Raw genomic sequence first — 20,398 nt, forward strand, 5'->3', positions numbered from 1 at the left:
CCTCTACTATCAAACAAACCTCTTGGGGAATATAGGGATAGGGAATATAGGAATATGGGGAGCCGCTTGAAGGCCACCCACAGAGAGTGCCACATGGAGTTACTATAGGCCTTTGTGTGCTGCTTGAGAGACTGTAAGAGGAAAATAAACCACCCCAAATCCAACAAACAGGAGGTAAGAAGGCGGGGATGTGTATGGGGAGAAGAGCAGTAGGAGGTCTCAGTCCTGGTCCTCCTAAAGGGTGAGGAGATCACAGCAGAGTGCAAATGACCCAAGGCAGGCATGTTGGAGGGAGGGAAGGCCCTCTGCAGGCAAGGAAACTGTGCAGACACATCTCTTCCTCTCATTCCTTGTGCTGTGTCTGAACATGCTTTGTATATGTGCATCTTTGTCCTCTGGCTTCAGAGCTCCTTCTGTCAGGCCTTCGTCCCTGAGTTCTGTACCCTGCATAGGATCTCACACATTTGCTTGTACAAAGCAAGGGCCCTGCTTGTGGTTACTGAGACCAAGCCCAGTGCATGGGATGGAAGTCCTCTGCATCCAGGTCTTTTGATGGATCTATATTGCTGAAGTCACTATGAGGACCTGGAATTAAATAGTCTTAACTGACTGGCCAGATAAGATGGTGGTGCATTTATTCAGTTTTTTGGGGGCAGATCCTTTTTGAAAACCCACTGTGTGCCAGGTTTCCTCCCAGGATCCAGGATCTAGAATGCATATAAGAGATGGCAATTCCTAGTTATAGTTCTTTCTCCCATCACCTCAGTTTCCATAGCATCCAGATGGGAATGGCAGTTGTAACTGCTTTGCAAAGGTGTGGTGAGGACTTCAGTGCCTGGCCTGTGCCAAGCATGGCATGCCCAGTCAACTGGTTTGACTGTCTCCCATTAGTGCTCCCTTCACAGTAAAGTAACCCCATGCATGTGGAGCACAGAGTGACACAGAGCAAAGGGTGTTGCCTTTAAGTGGACTTCAAAATAAACAAATGAAATCAACTAAACTTTTTGTCAATTGAGGATTTGATTTTTATTTAAAGTAAACTTTGGATGCTATTCACCACAGGAGAAAGGTGAGTGTGTCTTATAGAAGCCTGCTGGGAGAGGGAGAACTAGCTTCTCCCAGGAACAAACTCCCTCATTGGTTTGCTAGGCATTTTAATCTTACTGTGTAACTCTTTGCTGGCCTCTTGTTTGAGAACATATGCCGTCCATCCCATTGTCATTCTTGTCCTCAATAATGGTCCTATTCTGAAGCTGCTCTTTGGTTTTCTCTCTATGTTGTTCCACCTTCACTGAATGACTAAATGTGTATTTAACAATAGCTGTTAGTGTGGCACTGACATTTTTATATGAACAACTACACTATCAATGTCCTGTCAGTTGCCTCCCCACATTATCAATATGGTCTTGATATTAATTTTCCTTAATATAAGTAGATGTACGACACTCATTTTCACTGCTGTATGTACACACACAAGGTATCCATTCTCTGGTGGTGAGGTGGTTTCTGATTATTGCTATTTCCAACACTTTTTCATGAGCATACTTTTTTTATTTCCTTGTGTAATAAGATATGCATTTAGAAGTAGAATTGCTGGGTCTTGAAAGACATGAACATTTTAAATATGGATGGTGGACCATCAATTTGTATCTACTGGAGCTAATAGTTCTACCAGTGGGCATGCCTTCAGTCCTTACTTTATCCTTCTTGTCCAGAATTTCCATCTCCCCCCCCTTTTTTTTAAAGAATGAATGGGAAGAAATGTCTGTTCTCTAACTCTCTCTGTAGGATTAATCCAGACAGGACCCTGCTTATCTATGCCTCTGTAGCCATGGAGGCCTGCAGCCGGCTGGCCTCATGGAATGGTGGATGGATACTAGCTAAGAATTTTTTCAATGGGAAATGAAATGTGCTCAGCGGGAGTCTGCTGAGGAGGAGGGGGTCTTAAGGGGAGGCAGATGGGGGGGGTTGTCCATCTGGATCCTGCAGGCCTCTGGGTGCTGGGAGGTTATTCTTAGCCGTCTTTTCTTCCGTCTTTCTTTTCTCTTAGTCAGAGCTCTCTTGATTGTGCAGTTGGCAGCCCCCTTACTTCTGTAAAGCAATGGTTTTCCATACAGTAATTCTTTCCTTCTTCATGCTTCCCAGAGTGGGTGGGCAGCTCCTTTTGTGTTCACATTTTACACATTGCCTCCCACCCAGCTCCTCCCCTGAGAGTATTTTTGTGACTGATGGAGACCTATTATGTGTGCTGGGTATTTGACCCCCATTTCCTTGTTTGTTTACAAAGAGCTTAGCCATACCACTCTCCTTGCTAATTTTTTCCTAGTAACATCTAATGGGAGGACATTGGCCGCCCTTCCTTCTGCCATTGCATGTGTCCTGAATTCTGCTGGATTAATTTAACTTGAGCCTGAAGAGGCAGCAAAGCTGAGGGCAGGTGGCTGAACTCCAATCTTTGGCTCCTGCGTCATAGTCACAGTCACCACCGTGCTGATGCCCTTTCTATAGCTAACAGGCTCTTCCACAGTCCGTTTGCAGAACAGCAGAAAGCAGCACTGAGGCTTAGTTTCACAGGGAGGAGGCAGGGTGTAAGCTTGTTCTTGCTTTTCTGCTTTGAGATTCCCTCCTCGCCTTTTCTTTCAGCCCATACAGGAATCATACATGTCTTTGGGGGCAGTAGCTAATGTAAAAGGGAAAAGCCAAGTGGAGTCAACTGTATTAAGAATTAGTAAGGACGGTGGGATCTGAATGTACACCTTGGCTAAATGGACTCAATTGTAAACATTGCTTTAGTTTGGGTGTTCAAAGTCTCCCAAAGGCCACACATTAAAGGCCGGAGATTGACTGTGAGATAGGCCGGTTCCTGAGAGACTCCATGTTTGTGCTATTGGTAGGTGGGCCAGGTCTTCAGGAGGTGGGGCCTGATGGGAGGTTTCTCATTCCGACCCTTGATGTTAGATGCTTTAAATCTGACTCCTGCCCCCACCATGATATGATGCCTTGCTGGAGGCCCAAGGGAAAGGGAACCGCCCCATCTTGGACTATGAACCTTCTAAAACTATAAGCCCCAAACTGACTTTGCAAGTTAATTACCTTAGCTATTTAATTACAGTAACAGACAGCTGACCAATACAACATTTAAAAATGCAACAAGAAGAAAAACAAATCCATTTGTGTTATCCTCTTGGTTGTTGATGGGAAATGGAGACCATTTGCATGGTGTTCACTTTTCTCTCCCTGCTTGCCAGCACAGCACTCTCTTGGTTGCAGTAAGCCTGTGGTGTGGGGCAGTATATTAAAGGTAACTGAGTGCTTTCATGGCTTTTGGAATAGAGCAAGTTGTAGAAGAGTATTATAGTCCCAGGCATGTATGAGCCCTGGGCTAAGCCATAATCTCTCCTTCCTAGTTCTCAAGGCACGTGGTTGTTTGAAAAAAAAAAATGGCCTTCAAGGGGAGTGACACTATTAGGAGATGTGGCTTTGTTGGAGTATATATGGCCTTGTGGAAGGAAGTGTGTCACTGTAGAGGCAGGCTCTGAGGTCTCATATATGCACAAGGCATGGCTCGGTGTCTTAGACCACTTCCTTTTGCCTGCAAGTCAAGATGTAGAACTCTCAGCTTCTTCTCCAGCACCATGTCTGTCTGCATGCCACCATGTTGCACCAGGATGATAATGGACTAAACCTCTGAAAATGTAAGTCACCCCAATTCAATGTTTTCCCTTGAAAGAGCTGCCATGGTCATAGTGTCTCTTCCCAGCAATAGAAACCCTAACTAAGTTGGCCATATTTTATCAGTGATTAGGAGAGACATACCCCAAATTCACGCCCCAGGTCGAAGGTTTTGTTCTTCCTCTACTTCTTGCCTCCCTCTTTCATCCCATTTGAAAGCCTGGAAGCTGCTGCCCAAGTCTCCATGCTGGCAGAGGCACAGTGACAAGGATAGACCCCAAGTTAATCTTCTTGCTCAGAGCTTTGGGCTAGGAGAAGAGTTGTGGCTCATGCCTTTGCTGAAAGAAACCTGGCCCACAGGGAAATGTGGTCCCAGGGAGATCCTGGGCTTTGGATAATCATCTGCAACAGCTATTCTTTTTGGAGGGGTTAGGAAGAGAATTGGTCTAGTCTCCCCCAGGACTGACTGGGATACTGTGGGAGCAGAGCTGCAAGTGCCCTATGCCGAGAGCACAGCTCCACTGTCCAGAGCTGCTATTGGGCTACCCCACAGCATTGCCTCTATAAGATGGGGATAACTTCTGGAGGCATGGCAGGGTGAACAGAGATAAAGCCTGGCTATTTCATAGGAAAGTTGATTCTTTTTTTTTTGTTAATTTATTTATTAGTTCTAGTTAGGGAACAAGCTTATTTCACATGTAAGTCCCTTCTCCCTCTCCCTCCCCTCACCCCCAACCCTCCTCCCCAACCTCCAACCTACCCTCCACCCCATCCACCCACCGACTCCCAGTGCAGGGTAGGGCCCTCAACGGGGGCTCTGCAAAGTCCACCAAATCTTCCTGTGCTGGTCCTGGGCCCTTCCCCATGTGTCCAGGGCCAGAGTGTAACCCTTCTTGTGGGATGGGCGCTCAAAGTCCCTTCTTGTACCAGGGAAAAATACTAATCCACCACCAGAGGCTCCCTGGAGTGCAGAGGCCTCCTTATTGACATCTATGTTCAGGGGTCTGGATCAGTCTTGTACAGGCCTTCCAGACAGCATCTGGGGGCGATGTGCTCTCCTTTGTTCAGGTCAACTGTTCCTGTGGGTTTCTCCAACCTGGTACGGACTCCTTCACTCTTCATTCCTCCCTCTTTTCAACTGAATTCCCGATTTCAGCTCAGTGTATATCTGTGAATGTCTGTCTCTGCTTCCATCAGCCACTGGATGAGGGCTCTAGGATGGCATAAATAAAAGTCATCAATCTCATTTTAGGGGAAGGGCTTTTAGGTTATCCTCTCCACCATTGCCTGGATTGTCAGATCGTGTCATCCTTGTAGGTCTCTGGAGATCTCTCTGGTTCCAGATCTCTACTCGGACCTACAGTGGCTCCCTCTGTTATGGTATCTCTCATCCTGCTCTCTCTCCTCTATTCTTCCCCCAACTCAATATTTCTGCTCCTCCATTTCCTCTCCTCTACTCCTCTTCCCTTGCTCTTATTGTAGCAGCTCTCTCCCCCCTACCTCATGCTCCCAATTAGTTCGGGAGTTCATGCCACTTCCCATTCCTGGGGACCATTCATCCCTTAGAGTCCTTCATGTTTCCTAGTTTCTTTGGTGAAGAGGATTATAGGCTGGTAATCCTTTGCTCTATGTCTAAAATTCATATATGAGTGAGTACATACCATGTTTGTCTTTTTGTGACTGGGTTAGGAAAGGTGATTCTTGTTGTTCCTGTGTTAGGTTCTGGCCCTTTATGGGACTGCAGTTGCTCATTTTGCTGGGACTTAAGGAAGCCTTGAAATGCTGGCAGAAAGAATAGGAGACGATATTTACAGAACAGGAACCAACAAAATGCTGCCAGTTTCACCTCTTCAGGACTTGCCGCTCAATCAGTGCCCTGACTCCACCTTTCCTGTGCAGTTTCATAACCTCAGATGGCCCTGCAGCTGGAACCCCGGGCAAGCTAGTTGGGACTCTGGTGGACAGCATTTGGCTCCCAAATGTACTTTTAGTGAGGGGCAACCATGATTGTTTTCTCTCTCTAAATTTTCATTTAACTGTCATTCAGTTGGAACCTGTCTTATGTTATTTTCTTGTTTGTCCTCATCTTGTACCTCCTCCTCCTCAGTCTCTACAGTTCATTTTTTATGAGTGTGGGACAGAAAAAAAGGTAAAAGATCAATACTTTCCTTCAAACGCATCCTTGGTGTACCCCCTCCTCCTTCAAATGCATCCTTGCTGTACCCCCCTCCTCCTTCAAACACATCCTTCCTTTCTGTCTTCCTCCTCCTCAGTCTTTATAGTTCATTTTTTTTGGAGTGTTTTACATATACCAATGGAAACAGTTCTAATTAGATATTGCCAGGACATTCAGTTATATTATTAATGTGAAGCTCATGTGTTATGTGTGTGTGTGTGTGTGTGTGTGTGTGTGTGTGTGGTTGTTAGTGTGATTGTGTGTGTGTGGTTGTGTTTGCCTGTGCATGATAGCTGACTCTTTAGATGGTTTCCTCCATTGCTCCCCACCTTATTTTATAAAATGGGCGCTTTCTCTGACCTGTAATTCACTGATTAAGCTGGGCTGGCTGGCCCCAGTATCTGCCTGTCTCTGTCCCACCCTCCAGCAAGGATATTACAAACATATTCCCCCCGTGCCTGGCTTTTACATGGATGTTAAGGATCTGAATGTAGGTTTTCATGCTTGCTCAGCCATCTCCCTGATGTGAGGTTCTTATTTTTCCTTTTTTTTAAATTTCTTATGAGGGTAGGCACCTGTAGAGAACAGAGGAAAGCATCAGATCCCCTGGGGCTGGAGTTACAGGCACCTGTAAGCTACCTGAGTGGATGATGGGAATTGAACCCTAGAAGAGATACAAACACCTTTAACCAATGAGCCATCACTGCAGCCCCCAACATGAAGTTCTTACCAATGTGCAGAAGTAGAATTAAGAGACTATGTGATATGCTTATACTTTCCACACAGCTTTACTCCACAGTGTTTCTGTATAGTTGACAGAATAAGAGGCAGGGAGGAAACGAGATAATTCTCAATATATCTACTTGGATATGCCTTTGGGGATTTATGGTCTCGCTCTCTCTCTCTCTCTCTCTCTCTCTCTCTCTCTCTCTCTCTCTCTCCTTTCTTTTCTCTCCTCTCTCCTCCCCCATCTCCCTCTCTGTCTCTGTCTTCATTTCTCCCTTCTCTCTGAGTCCCTCTTTTTCTTGCTACACCTGTGTCCATTCCCACCTGGTAAACCCTGAGGAATGACTTGGTGGATGAAGAGCAGTATCCAGAGCATTGTGGTACCCAGAATGCACTTCCAGCTTGGCCATCTCCTCTCCGAGTGGCCTTCATCCACCTGGCTCTCAGATTCCTTGTGCATAAATAAAATTGTGCACTCCACATTTTTATTACTTGGTGGATTCTACCTTTGCCAGCTTGGTCCTTGACAGACCTCAGAAGCCAGTCACTTGCATAATTCCCAAATCAGATAGATGCCCAAGGAAAACTGGGAATAATCCATTGTACCCACAGCCTCTGCAAGAGACACTGGTGTTGCTGGCTGCTTCCCAGGCAACCCAGAGCAGAAGTTGGCTAGAGAAGCAGATGGATGTGTTGGACAGGCTAGCATGGACTCTAAACACAGCATGTGGGAAATGCCCATGTCCCTGGGAAATACCCAGGTCCTGGGGAAGAGGTCACTTAGTGGTGCAGGTAAAAAGTTACTCAAACTAGGTCCTAAATGCTGCCCCTGCCACCGGCCCTGATATCCTGCAGCATCTCTAGTTCCTCAATCTACGACTGTGGTAAGGAGCAAGGTCCCCGGGCCCACCAGTACCACAGGCTTTTGGAAATCCTAGCAAATGTTAATAGCAGTTGCGATCTTGTGTCCTTCACTACCAGGACTCTCAGGGGATTGGGCCTGATCATCTCCCCACGGCTGGGAAGCCCAGGCTCCAGGGCACAGTTCCAGCCATGCAGCTAGGTTCTGAGTTGCACCAATTGGGATGTGATTAAATTTCTGATTGAGAAACGTCAGCATTGTGGCCAGAACAGGAATGTTTATCGCAAGCTGTTTGGAGCCAAACTGCCCTTTCCAAGGTTTCCCCAGCTCTTTCCTCTGGCCCCTTCTCTTTGGGTCTCCAGCCAGAAGAGGGAAACAAAGTAGTGTGGTGCTCCCCTCTCCCCACCCCAGAGAGAAGGTGATGGGAAGCAGGAGAGCCCATTGCCTCTCAGAGCATGCTGTAAAACTGGCCTGCCCACCCAGTGTGAGAGTAGCCTGGAGGCAGAAGTCTTGCTCACTCAGGCTGATCTGCTTTCTTGGCAAAGCTGGACTCGCGGCAACTCAGGCTTGTCTCTTTCCCCATCCTTTATTCAGACAGCTCACAAGTGCCCTGCTGGGAAGGGCGATTAAGTAGCACTAAGTGTATTTTTCCAGTGTCCACCTGGTAAAAAGAAAATAAAACAAAATCAAGGAGGCCAAGGACTGAACTGTCATTTTTTTCCCTCTCTCCCCTCAAGGGGCGAGGGTAATCACATGACTGCTAGTAACTGATTTAGCCAAGTGGCTGCAACTTAAGAGTTTGCTGCAGCGCCGCCCCCTCCCAGCGGGAGCGCTGACGTCACGGAAAAGCCCTGTCGCGGGGCCGCCGGGCGTGCTATAAACGGCGGTGGCTGGCCGAGGTGGCTTTAGGAGGCGGCGCTGCCGGCTGATACCACACGGTCTCGGGCTGCGGAGCCAGCATCGCATCGCAGGCGGCAGGCATTGCAGCAGGCAGCAGGCATTGTGCCGACCGACTGCAGACCCTGTGGCCGGGTGCAACCAAGTAAGGGGGCATCGCGGAGGGGCAGTCGCGGTGGGAGCCGCGTCTGGGAGGGGAGTTCCGGGCCACTGAACTTTTTAAGTTGGGAAGGGAGCCCCCGGACCATGAGGTCTGTGCCGGAGGTTCTGCCATGGGAGAAAAGTTCAGGTGCAGAGGACATACTTCTCATGGGGGTTCCTTGATTCAGTCCCGGAGGAGTGTCACCTTAAGGATTAGGTGGCCAGGCGGCCATCAATCAGGGACTGTTTTTATGACTTAAAAAGAAACCGACTGGTTCTGGCTAGTGGCTTAGGAGTTGGGGTGTGGAGTAGGGTGTGTGAGCTCAGTGCGATCCTAGCGCTCGCGCGGGGCGCTTGCTGAGTTAACTGCTTCTGTGTTCTCTAGGGAAGTCTTGACAGAACAGACTTGTCAAGCAAGGAGGTGTTGCAAGGAGAAAGTAGTAAGAAGTTGTTGAGTGTCTTTTCGTTGAGTCTTTGACCTTCTGATTTACCTCAAGAGGGTGGAACATTGAGCTAACTAAATAAATTTTGGTGTAGACGAGGTTCGTTAAGAATGAAGCCCTTTCTGCACAAGTTGATGTGTGCAAATGTGAGCAGGTCCTGCCAGTGTGAGAAGGACTAGGCTCAGGGCTAGTATGCTAAACAGTATCTGTGGGCAAGAGGGCAGAGGTAAGGCATAAACCTTAAACACAAACTGCCCCACTCCCAAGTAATGTTCTCTTCAGGCAGTTGGAGAACATCAGGGCAACTTTACTAAACATGGAAGTTCCCCCAAAGTGCCTGTCCGGTCCAGCCAGGGGAGTGATGTCATTGCCACGTGCCTCCCACTGAGGCCCCAAAAGCTCCAAGACGCTGGTGCAATTAAGAGCCATGTTTAGACAAGAGCAGCTAACCTGGCCAGCTGGTCCCCAGCAACATTGACTTGTTGCTGATGGTAAAGCCATTTCTGGAGGCAGTGGGTTCCTTCCAGCTGCCTCTGTGCCACCTCCCAGTGGGATTTTCAAAGTTTCTTTAAGGATGGAGGTTGCTTATAGGCAGTTGGTGATGTTATTGGAAATGCAAATGACAGCCTGCCTAAGAAGCTGCGTGTGTATGTGTGTGTGTGTGTGTGTGTGTGTGTGTGTGTGTGTAAGATTTGCATGCTAGGGCCTTGGGGACTGCTTCATGGGTGCTCCTTATATTAAGAATGCTTGCTGGGTGTTGGTGGCCCACACGTTTAGTCCCAGCACTCGGGAGGCAGAGGCAGGAGGATCTCTGTGAGTTCGAGACCAGCCTGGTCTACAGAGCGAGTGCCAGGATAGGCTCCAAAGCTACACAGAGAAACCCTGTCTCGAAAAACCAAAAGAAAAAAAAAGAAAAAAAAAGAAAAAAAAAAGGATGCTTAATTCATACCAATCAAATGGAATGCCACTGACAACAGTATTTGGACTTCCTTGGGCCTAGCTCATCCTTGCTAATATTGGCATCTTGACTGCTTTGCTTCCTAGGACCCCACAATGACTCTGAATAATGTCACCATGCGCCAGGGCACTGTGGGCATGCAGCCACAGCAGCGCTGGAGCATCCCTGCTGATGGCAGGCATCTGATGGTCCAGAAGGATCCTCACCCTTGGAACCTCCGCAGCTGCCGCTCTACCACTCCTGAAGACCACTGCCGACAGAGCTGGTCCTCCGACTCCACAGACTCTGTCATCTCCTCTGAGTCAGGAAACACCTACTACCGAGTGGTGCTTATAGGGGAGCAAGGGGTAGGCAAGTCCACCCTGGCCAACATCTTCGCAGGTGTACATGACAGCATGGACAGTGACTGTGAGGTCCTGGGAGGTAGGTGGGCTTCTGTCTTGTAAGCTGAAAAAGCAAAAGTGATTGGGTCATTTTTCTGCAGAATTGGAAGCCAGAATTGGAATTACAGTTAATTAGAATTACACTTGTAATTCCAGCACTGGGAAGGCAGAGGTGAAAGTACTAGGAATTCAAGGTCATCTTCTGCTACATAGTGGCTTTGAGTTTAGCCTGGGCTGTGTAACTCTGTCTCAAAAAATAATAAACCAAAACAAAATGTATCTTCAGAATTAGGAGAAAATGAGATACTTGATACTGAGATGGGTAGCAGAGGCCAACCCTAAGTCCCAGCATATGTCCTCAGGACACAAAAGAAAAGAAATGAATAAGGTACACAGCACCAAGATCTATGACCTGAGCCATCGAGGGACTTTCTGAGGTCAAGTCTTCGGGGTCCAGGGAGGTGGACCCTGACCTGGACTACTTTTCAAGAGCTGACCAGTACAGACACCTTTTCTGTGTTTATGCATAAAACCAAACTGATTTCAGGGAAAGAAAAAAAACCTGTTGGAGTGCATCAATTAGCTTGTGCCCATTGATATTAGAAGCATTTACAAGTATAATTAGGTCAAACGCTATACTTGAAGTAACATAATAATTTAAAAAAACTGAAATATAAAAATGATGAAAGATGCCCTGTGTAGAGTCTGATAGGTTTTCCAGATGATTTTCTCTGTTTGGTCTTATTTTGACTATTTATTTATTCAATCCTTCTCTAATTCTAGACATAGTTTATAAAAAGATATACAACCACAGGTAATAGCTTTATATTCTGAGGTGGAAATTACCGCTCTAATGATCAGTTATTTTCATATAGCAGCCTTCACTCGGAGCTCCAACATCAGCACACATACCCAGAACAGCGACATGCCCCCGTCTACAGCTGTAGAAATGGAGAAAGGCCTGTGCAGTGTTTACATGTCTCACACGGTCTTCCCCACTTTCAGTTACATGTACAGCCTACTCCTCACTGCGATGGCCCACTTCATCCTAAGGTTTCATTCTGCTGTCTTTGGTTGTCTTGGTGTTAGTAAGTTCTCTGCTTCAGGAGGCAGCTTAGGGACAGGCCATGAGCGATGACTCACTGATGTAGCATCATTTTTCTCCTTACTTCCAGAATCTCAAGGGCTATTGCTCAGCAAGAGTCAAGGGAGAAACAGGGCTGGTGTGCAGTTTCTTTGCTCTTAGTCTAGGCCAGTGGGTGCTAGAAGACCGGGAAAGAGGAGCGAGCAGATATTCAGAATGGACAATTGCGGTGGGAGGGGCCTTTGCGGAGTGCCTTCTGTTTGCTGATGTTTATCTCAGTCCTCACAGAATTCATATGCCTAGGCATGAATGGGGTCTTGGAAAACATGAGTGGCAGGTGGAAAATCACCCATTTGGGGAAGCTGGTGTTTATAATGTATGTTGGTGCTTTTACAGTCGTTCTGCCATGTTGGCACTGAGATAGGCATTTCACATGTGCTTTTGGCAATGCTTACAAGGATAGAACCAATATGCTGTTACTATCCCCACTTTCCAGGTTGGGATGGAGGCTTACAGAGTTAAGTGACTCCTAGGGCTTGGATTCAAACCCACTATGGTTTAGCCAAAACTCACATTCCTTCTCTGTCCTCTGCAGGCCTAGGATTTAACTTTTAGGTGCTGTTAAATGCACAGCACGTGGGATGACCCTGTGCAGGCTTTGGGTACCAGTGATGGCCAAGTGTTGCAGAGCTCAGTGCCTGTGGCTATGATTTAGAGCATGGTGGCATTAGCAAGAACTGGGAAAGCAGTCATAAATTGCTCCTTGGGCTGATAGAAGGGAGGGATTGTCTAAGCCTTGTTGTTTCAGTTGTTGAAAAGTTAGTCCATAATAGGCTTCTAAAAGTGTTTGCCTGTTCAAAGGGGTGGTACATATGCAGAGGGTAATATCCAATAGGCATAGAGGGATAGGACTGATTTGTAACTGGAATTGGGAAAGATAGAAAACTTCTTTGGAGGGCATGTGGAGTGGGGTGGGGTGGGGTGGGTGGGCTTTTCTTGCCTACTCAACTGAGCATCTAATAACTCGAAGCTGCTTCTCAGTGACAGATCCATCCCATCTTACTTCTGTTTGAGTCGCTGAGTTCATTTGGTTTAGAAGTGTTCCCTCACTCACATTGACTTGTTAGCTTGTGTTTCCTCAGGGAAGGTTTTCCAAGGCACACCCATGCATTATTTTCTTCTTTTCTTTACAGCCTTAACCAGGGGGATTGCATGATAGTCTCCCCATCATTTCTCCTAATAAAGATGGATGTTATCCTAGTCTACTGCAATAGTCTTATGGTTCTCTGTGCATATTGAATTCCATCTACACATCCACCCATCCATCCATTCACTGACTCATTCACTTCTAAACAGTTACTTAACATGTACCACAGCACTGGATGAGCACAGTGGGAACGGGAGGCAAATGCAGACCCCTGGAGCTTCCTCCTAGCAGTCTCACAACGTACAATGCGGGTCAGATATATGCCATCCAGAAAGCAAGTGGGTTGTGACATTATCTTAGTTACAAGGAGAAAGTGGAGTTTGGAGAAAGGAGTCCTGGCTGTGGAAATCAGAAAAGGCTTGGTGGAAGAGGAGATGTCTGAGCTGGCCTTAAAGACAACTCGCATTTAGAAGCCCCGAGCTGGGTGAGAAGGTACTCATGAGTACAAGGCAGTCTGGCAGAGAGCCCTGATTTGGAATGTAAGGTGTGGGTTTGGGTTCCTTCACCCCCAGGTGACACAGACTTTAGCTAAGTGCTCTTGGGGAAGCTTCCTCACACTTACCAGCATAACTGGGGAGACACTCCCTAGGGTGCTATGGGGACTGAAGGAGAGAGCAGTGAGTATGTAGTATAGTGTAGGCTGTAGTACACACAGAATAAACATCAGTTACAGCTGACCCTACATCTCCATTTCTTTCTTTGTGTTTCTGTGGTCTGTTTGTAGCTTCAGTTCCCATGGCCAGAAAAACTGAGCCTTAGGGACCTTAGGCTAGAGCCACTTGGGTAAGAAAGGATAGCTCCCAGATTTGAATTCAAGTTTATGTATGCCCACACAGCCACAGCACATGGCATTTGCTGCTCACTCATCCAGTGCACAGGTTTATAGCGAACATATACAATGGGCCAGACACATTATGGGCTGGGACTGGGGTTTACAGAAAACAAGGCTGGTACAAATCTCTGTCCTAAGGAGACATCTTGGGGGGTGGGGTGGTGGGTGGCTAGCACAGTGTGATTAGTAACAGGCCTGTGTTGCATGCTAGGTGTGATGGTAGGATGCAAAGATACATAGAGCAGGAAAAGAAATGCAGAATTCTGGCTCAATTTTAAACTCACACTTAGAAAGCTCCCCTTAGCAGGGACAAGCCTTGTAGATATCTAAAGAAAGAGAGTTAGGTACAAGGACTAAAAGAGATAAATTGTTATGAAAGTTACAGCTTCCAAAAGTTGGAATTAAAAATAGGAAAGCCAGAGTAGGCACGGAATCACTGTACAGAAACTCTAGGCACGGAATCACTGTACAGAAACTCAAGGACAGCCCACACCTCCAGCCCCCAACAGGCTTTCCACATGGAGCTCCTCTGGCCCTTGACTGCTCTCACCCTTCACCTACAACAAGTCTAGGCCTAAGTTCAGAGGGAAAGTTTCCATTGCCAAGTGAAGCTGTTATTGTACTTATGATGAAAACACAAGCTGGCTAGTGTTACGGAATGGGCCATGTATTTGTTTTTAAAAATGAAGAAGCCAGGTGTGATGGCACATTCCTGTAATCCCAGCACCCAGGAGGCAACTTCCAGGCCAGCCTGTGAGTTCTAGGCTGTCCAGGGCTATTAATGAGAACCCATCCCAACATAGTACAAGAAAACAAATGGGGCAGAGGGGTAAAGAAAACGATGGTCCAGTTAGGGACAGTCTCAAAATTTTTTTTTCTTGTGCTTCTGCAAAGAGGAGAAACACTGAGAAACTCAAAGTCCCTGAAGTTTCCACTGAAAGGATGTTCAGGGACCACCCACTGAAACACACAATGGCTTTCCCATGAGGCTTATGGAAATAGCCCTTATAGTTAAAACACCCTATAATGGAGCTTATCGTTATTGCTTTCTCATAGCTTCATTTACTGAATTGGGATCAAGAGTTCTTAGGAGTTTATTTATCCTTATAAATGGTTTTCCTCCACAAAAGACCTAAGAGTGATGAAAATGACTTGCTGTTAATTCAAGTGATTTAACCATCCATATACAAATGCTGTGGAAGATCTCTTAGTAGGACTGGAGGACTGTGTGCTTCATGTTGTAGGAGAGCTATGGTTTTGTGTGTTCATGTGTGCATAAAGATACACAGAGGGGCCAGAGGTAACTGAGCCATCTTCCTAGCCCTTACGATAGTAATTTACTTTTGAAAATGTTTATATGTTTGCATATTTGTTGCATGTGCACTAAGTACATTCTCTGTCTTGTCTGTCTCTCTGGAGGAACATGTTCATGTGAGAGCACATATGTGTAGATTTGTGTACATGTGCACATGGATACCAGAAGTCAGACTCGGGTTGTTCTTCCCGAGACAGCCATCTTGTTTTGTGAGACAGAGCCTCTGGGCTTGGAGCTAGCTGAGTTGGCTAGGCTGGCTGGCCAGTGGACCCTAAGGATATGCCTGTTTCTGCCTTCCTAAAGCAAGGGTTACAAGTGCTCACCGCCATGCTTGGCTTTGCACATGGGTTCTGAGGACTGAACTCAGTCCTTGCGCTTGCTCAGTCAGCATGTTACTTACTGAGAGATGCCTCCTCAGCCCCCACAGAACATATTTCTAGTGAGACTTTGACAGGAGCCTCTTATGCCCAAGTCTTTCTTAATCACCTGACTCTGATAGCAATGTTCTTTCTTTTCTAGAAGACACATATGAGCGCACCCTGGTCGTTGATGGTGAGAGTGCAACGATTATCCTCCTGGACATGTGGGAAAATAAGGTATGCAGGGCCTGTGGCTGCCAGTGATTTCTTTTAGGCCTTGCCTTTCAACAGGCTGCTTGGGGCCAGAGTGACCTTGTCCTACATAGTGGATGTTCCAGATGCAGTGGGCTCATTTTCTTGATTAAAAACATTTACTTCTGAAGAACGAGACTGCTGAGGAACAGGTCGTCCACAGATGAGCCCTAAAGAACAAACAAATTGCAGTGGCTTGCCCTGAGTTCTATTAAAAACCACAAGAAACGTATTTGTTTTAGGGAAAGTTCAAACAAGCATGGTCACTTATTTTCAATGACACAAAACCACTTTGTGTGAAGCTGACCTTCTCAACACTGCATTCCAGCATGGCTTTTGATGGTTCTAGGTCTCCCAGTACATATGCAAGATTGTTGGTTGATTGAGAACCCTCCTATTCTCCCAAAGGATTTGTAGTTCTGCCCTTTGGGGAAAACAAAAGGAAGCTTTTAGGGAGTCAGAAAAGTCCATTTTGGGCAGGCTAGATTGTAATCGGAAATACTGTTTGTCACAGTAGCTATGCACCATATCAGCTCAAGCTGTACTAGTAATTGGAAAATAAGTTTCTTGGGCATAAAAACAATGCAGACTGCTTTTTTTTGTCCCTAGACATCTTGGAAGACAATGCATATTGAGGTGTTGGAAGCAGTTTTCTTCCTTTCTCTTACTTGGGATAGACATGCAGTTTCTTTGCAAAATGACACCTCAATTTTCAGGCTTGCCTAAGCTCACGGGAGGTCTTCGTATTTCATTAGGGGGAGAATGAATGGCTCCAGGACCATTGCATGCAGGTTGGGGATGCCTACCTCATCGTCTACTCCATCACAGACCGAGCGAGCTTTGAGAAGGCATCTGAGCTAAGGATCCAGCTCCGCAGGGCCCGACAGACAGAAGACATTCCCATCATTTTGGTTGGCAACAAAAGTGACTTAGTGAGGTGCCGAGAAGTGTCTGTGTCAGGTGAGAGGGTGTGCAATTCTGGGCACCGCCCTTGTACTGCATACACTGGACCACAGTGGGGTTCTCTCTCCCTTTTCCAGGGCCTCAGTGGGATGCTCCATGAAGGCTTATGTCTAAGACTCCAATGGTTCCCATCAGTTTTGTTAGTCATCTCTTGTTCTCTTCATCCTCTGGTCTACCTAAAGGGTTCCAGGCTTCCCACTGCCCTTTGGGTGTTCTCCTGGAGTTACTTTAGGGAAGAGAGCATCCTCAGGAATTTACTGGCAGTCTTGACCTTTGCTTCTTAACCTTTTATTCTTCAAGCAGATTCTACATTTAGGGGAGGAAAAGTGGTGTATTAATGCAAGGATGGGGAGCTCTTGGTTAGGAGACAAAAGAAACAGTTATACTTGGGTTGTTAGTACTCCATCTAATACTCTCTAACCCCAGCCCCTCCTTCCTAAACTTCTGGGAGAGCATGATACTGTTGGGACCACACATGAGTCTCCATCCTTATTTCAAGGGTCATTCCTATTTGATGAGTGTGCCTCTGTATTCTTTTTAAGGCCCTCGAGATTATATTGGTTTAATGTAGATTGCGTAGAACCATAAAAATGAAATATGGCACTTTCAGGCCCTGCTCAGTCAAAATGATTTTTCTAGCTACTTGGACTGTCTTACTAGGACACCACAGTATTCCGTGTTTAGATCTTTTCAAACTCAAACTTGGACACATGGCTACTAAACATAATATCTGAAATCAAGAGTTTTAGAAAAGCTTGAATAGTTTGACGTTTTATATATTTATAAAATCATCATATTCCTCAAAAGATCTCATCTCATCATACTTTTCTTTTTAAAAGACAGGAAAGCTAAATAGTAAACTTGGAATTAGAGTTTTTAGTGAGGGACACTGAGTCAGGAGAAAGTGTATAAGCTTGAGCACGGAACAGGGCTGGTTGTCCTGTCACTGTCAGCTGTGTGAGTTCCTTCCCATTTTTAAACACTTCACTCAGTTTCTTCGTCTCTCCGATGATAATAATGGTATATTTTCCAAGTTTGTTCTGAGCAGTGAAAAGGCTTTGGAAAGAACTTGGCCTGCTTTTGTGAATGTAGCAAACCTTTAGGAAGTGGAGGCCAGGGCTCTTGCTGTTGTAATTAGTATCAGTGTATTTGATGAAATTTTACTTTTCCATAGTGAATTTTTGGTGAGCTGGATCTAACCGGTTTCCTGGAATCCTCTTATTGTTTATTTCTACTCTTACCCGGGGGAAGATGTGTGCCCTGGTGCCCCCCTCCTCTTACAATGCAGTCTACTGCTCTATGCTATCTCTATTGCAGTTTTGGAGAAGTGTCCTTTAGCTTGACCACACTGTGCAGGATCATACTCTGTGACCCCTCTGACTTTCTTTCCTCTTCCTCCTTTCCAGAAGGGAGAGCTTGTGCTGTGGTGTTCGACTGCAAATTCATTGAGACGTCTGCAGCCGTGCAGCACAATGTGAAGGAACTGTTTGAGGGCATCGTGAGGCAGGTCCGCCTGCGCCGGGACAGCAAGGAGAAGAACGAGAGGAGGCTGGCCTACCAGAAGAGGAGGGAGAGCATCCCCAGGAAAGCCAGGCGCTTCTGGGGCAAGATTGTGGCCAAGAACAACAAGAACATGGCCTTCAAGCTCAAGTCAAAATCCTGCCATGACCTCTCTGTTCTCTAGGCACCCAGTGTCACCCAGATGTCCCCTTGATGGACATCGTAGAAGGCCCTTGGGACCAGTGATCTATATTAGATTGAATACATAAGCATTGTTAGTGGTGGCTTCCCCTGTTGCAAATGGGAACCAACAGGTTAGCCTCATGGGCAACCAAGTGCACGGGCAAGGAATCTTTGTCAAGAGTCAGTATTTATTCATAGGAACATCTTGATTTGCTACATGGGCACCTGAGACTCATTTAAGGGCATATTTGGGGTTCACATGAGTTTTGTTTTTGCCTTCTTTGGGCAGCAGAATATTGAAGCTTATGAAGAATACCTAGAACAGGAGTGTGTCTAATCATTGAAGTGTTGCCCAGTTTTGTTCTATGTGAATTTGACGCCCTTGAGTCATAAAGAAATCTAAGAAAATGGTGAGAGTTTATTGGAAGGAGGAGGGCATTCTGAATCCTCATCTCCCTGGAATGACAGGTGTAGAACCAGTCTCATCACAGTTGTGACTATGAGAAGTGTTGGACTTTGCTGGAAACTAAGCTCACTAACAGTTCTTTTCTTTAAAGCCCACAGAGATTTGTAGACTTAGGAGCTGATGTATGTAGCACTTGTAGTTCAAAAGATTGTTTACCCTTGTGTCTTACAAATGCTTATTTTGAGGAAACTACTTTTGCCAAATTCGACTTCGTCAAATCTTTTGTGTTTTGTTGTTTTTTGAAATCATGGAGCTATCATAAAATATTTCTTAGAAATCCCAACTATTGATAACCTTGAGTGCAAAGTGATTGCACTTTAAATATAATCAAAGGTTTTTCCCCAAAATCATAGAAAGGCCTGATCCTTTGGTTGATCTTTGTGTGCCACAGCTGTGTTTTTATTTATTATTATGTTGCAAATAACCATTTTAACATTTGATAAAGCATATTTATGAACATATTTCTTATTGAGAAAATGTGTTTTATTACCTTTTTTATCTTTTTCAAAATATGCAAGTTTTTACCTATATGTCTTATAATAAAATCAATAAAATATTTGAAAAGGAAGGCATTCTGATTTCCTCCCCAAATAAGATATGTAAGATTGTTTTCTATGGCTTTTAGAACAGGCTGTATCCCTAAGAGACAGACTGCTTCTTCTGTCATTAGTGGTGGCTCAGTACTCAGCTGGTTGTTTTTTTTTTTTTTTTTTTTTTAATCCCTTACTTCTATCATTTGGAATCATGGCTCACAGTAAATGAGAGATATTTTTGGCTGATTGAGTTGGGAAGTATTTGGGGTCACATAAAGCTGAGCTATATTCAAAGCTGCTTGATGTTTTACTTTGGGTCTGGCAAATTCCTGACAGAACAGATGGGCCTAGCTTTGTCCCTTGAGGTCTCATGGTTTCAGGCTTCCCTAAAGAATTAGGCTCAGGGTGGGGGTGGGAGTGGGGGTGGTGTGGATTTAAATCTCTCTCTGTGTGTGTGTGTGTTAGTTGAGGGCTGTGGGGATTGGTGATTTCCAGCCTGAGATCTAGCCAGGCAAAGCTTAAACCATTTGCCCTCTCTGCCACTAGTACAGCTTGGCCTGACTCCCAGGACGCCTCTGCAAGGGCAGCGTGTGACCCTTGTTGGACTAGAACCTGTTGGTGTTTCTCTTCTGGCTCCTCCTACACCCTCCTTCCCTTTCACCCCACTATCTTTCTGAGGTTGTAGACACCCTAATAGTGACACACCCATGGGGGCTCCCTAATCTCCGCAAGCCTCTGTAGTTTTCAAAGGTGGCTGTCATGTTTTGTTTGGCACTTCTTTTCCAAGAGGGCAAAGGTTCCATGTCCGTCCACTTTATATCTTTGAATTGCTCAAGAAATTGCACAGGGAGCTGATAGGAACAAGTCAGGCTGCACAGGCTTGGGCTGAACTTTGGCCCTACCTTTACTTGAGCCAGAGTGTGTCTCTGGATTGATGAGTAAATGTTTCTAGTTTTCCCATCTGCGAAATGGACTTGCTAATGATACCTTCCTTCTGAGGTGGCTGTGTGAGTGACATCTGTTTCTATGGTACTGTGAAGAGCTTCAGATATGTTAGTTTTCGTCACTTGTTGCTGTGTCTCTTTCTGTGAAGCTTAAAACCAACTTAGGAGTCTGCTTCTCCCAGTTCAAAAGAAAACCTTTTATGTCTTAGACTGCTGTGCCCTTCCTTTCCCCTTGATGCCTCTGCTTTTCCAAATAGCAGCTTGCGTGGATTGAGACTTTCATGGGTGTTTCTTCTAGAATTTTACAAGTCTTTGAGTCTTTGATCTCTCTCTCTCTCTCTCTCTCTCTCTCTCACACACACACACATACACACACACAAACAAACAAGCACACTACATATATGCATTTTCATATTAATTTTTCTATGTTTTAAAACTTTTGCCAGGCGGAGGTGGCACATGCCTTTAATCCTAGCACTCAAGAGTCAGAGGCAGGTGGATT

At 45.8% G+C, this 20,398-nt stretch overlaps 1 protein-coding gene and 1 long non-coding RNA gene across 3 annotated transcripts; one reads left to right on the forward strand and one right to left on the reverse strand.

Moving 5' to 3' along the window:
- Positions 1 to 4,825: 4,825 nt before the first annotated feature.
- Positions 4,826 to 8,228, reverse strand: LOC107979229. Of its 2 annotated transcripts, none has more exons than XR_004768294.1 (3): positions 7,955 to 8,228; positions 5,334 to 5,454; positions 4,826 to 4,885 (listed from the first exon to the last, which is right to left on the reverse strand). It is a non-coding gene; the product is annotated as an uncharacterized LOC107979229 (long non-coding RNA). The 2 variants fall into 2 exon arrangements; XR_003482929.2 differs by having other exon boundaries at positions 7,916 to 8,228.
- A 93-nt stretch (positions 8,229 to 8,321) lies between these two features.
- On the forward strand, positions 8,322 to 18,991 carry Gem (GTP binding protein overexpressed in skeletal muscle). The gene is made up of 5 exons (XM_027403524.2): positions 8,322 to 8,478; positions 9,962 to 10,298; positions 15,216 to 15,292; positions 16,063 to 16,267; positions 17,677 to 18,991. Exons 2-5 carry the CDS (start codon positions 9,971 to 9,973, stop codon positions 17,952 to 17,954), a joined length of 888 nt encoding a protein of 295 aa, XP_027259325.1. The 5' UTR covers positions 8,322 to 8,478; positions 9,962 to 9,970; the 3' UTR covers positions 17,955 to 18,991.
- Positions 18,992 to 20,398: the final 1,407 nt, after the last annotated feature.

Source organism: Cricetulus griseus, chromosome 2 (assembly GCF_003668045.3).
Source record: "Cricetulus griseus strain 17A/GY chromosome 2, alternate assembly CriGri-PICRH-1.0, whole genome shotgun sequence".
Taxonomy (NCBI): domain Eukaryota; kingdom Metazoa; phylum Chordata; class Mammalia; order Rodentia; family Cricetidae; genus Cricetulus; species Cricetulus griseus.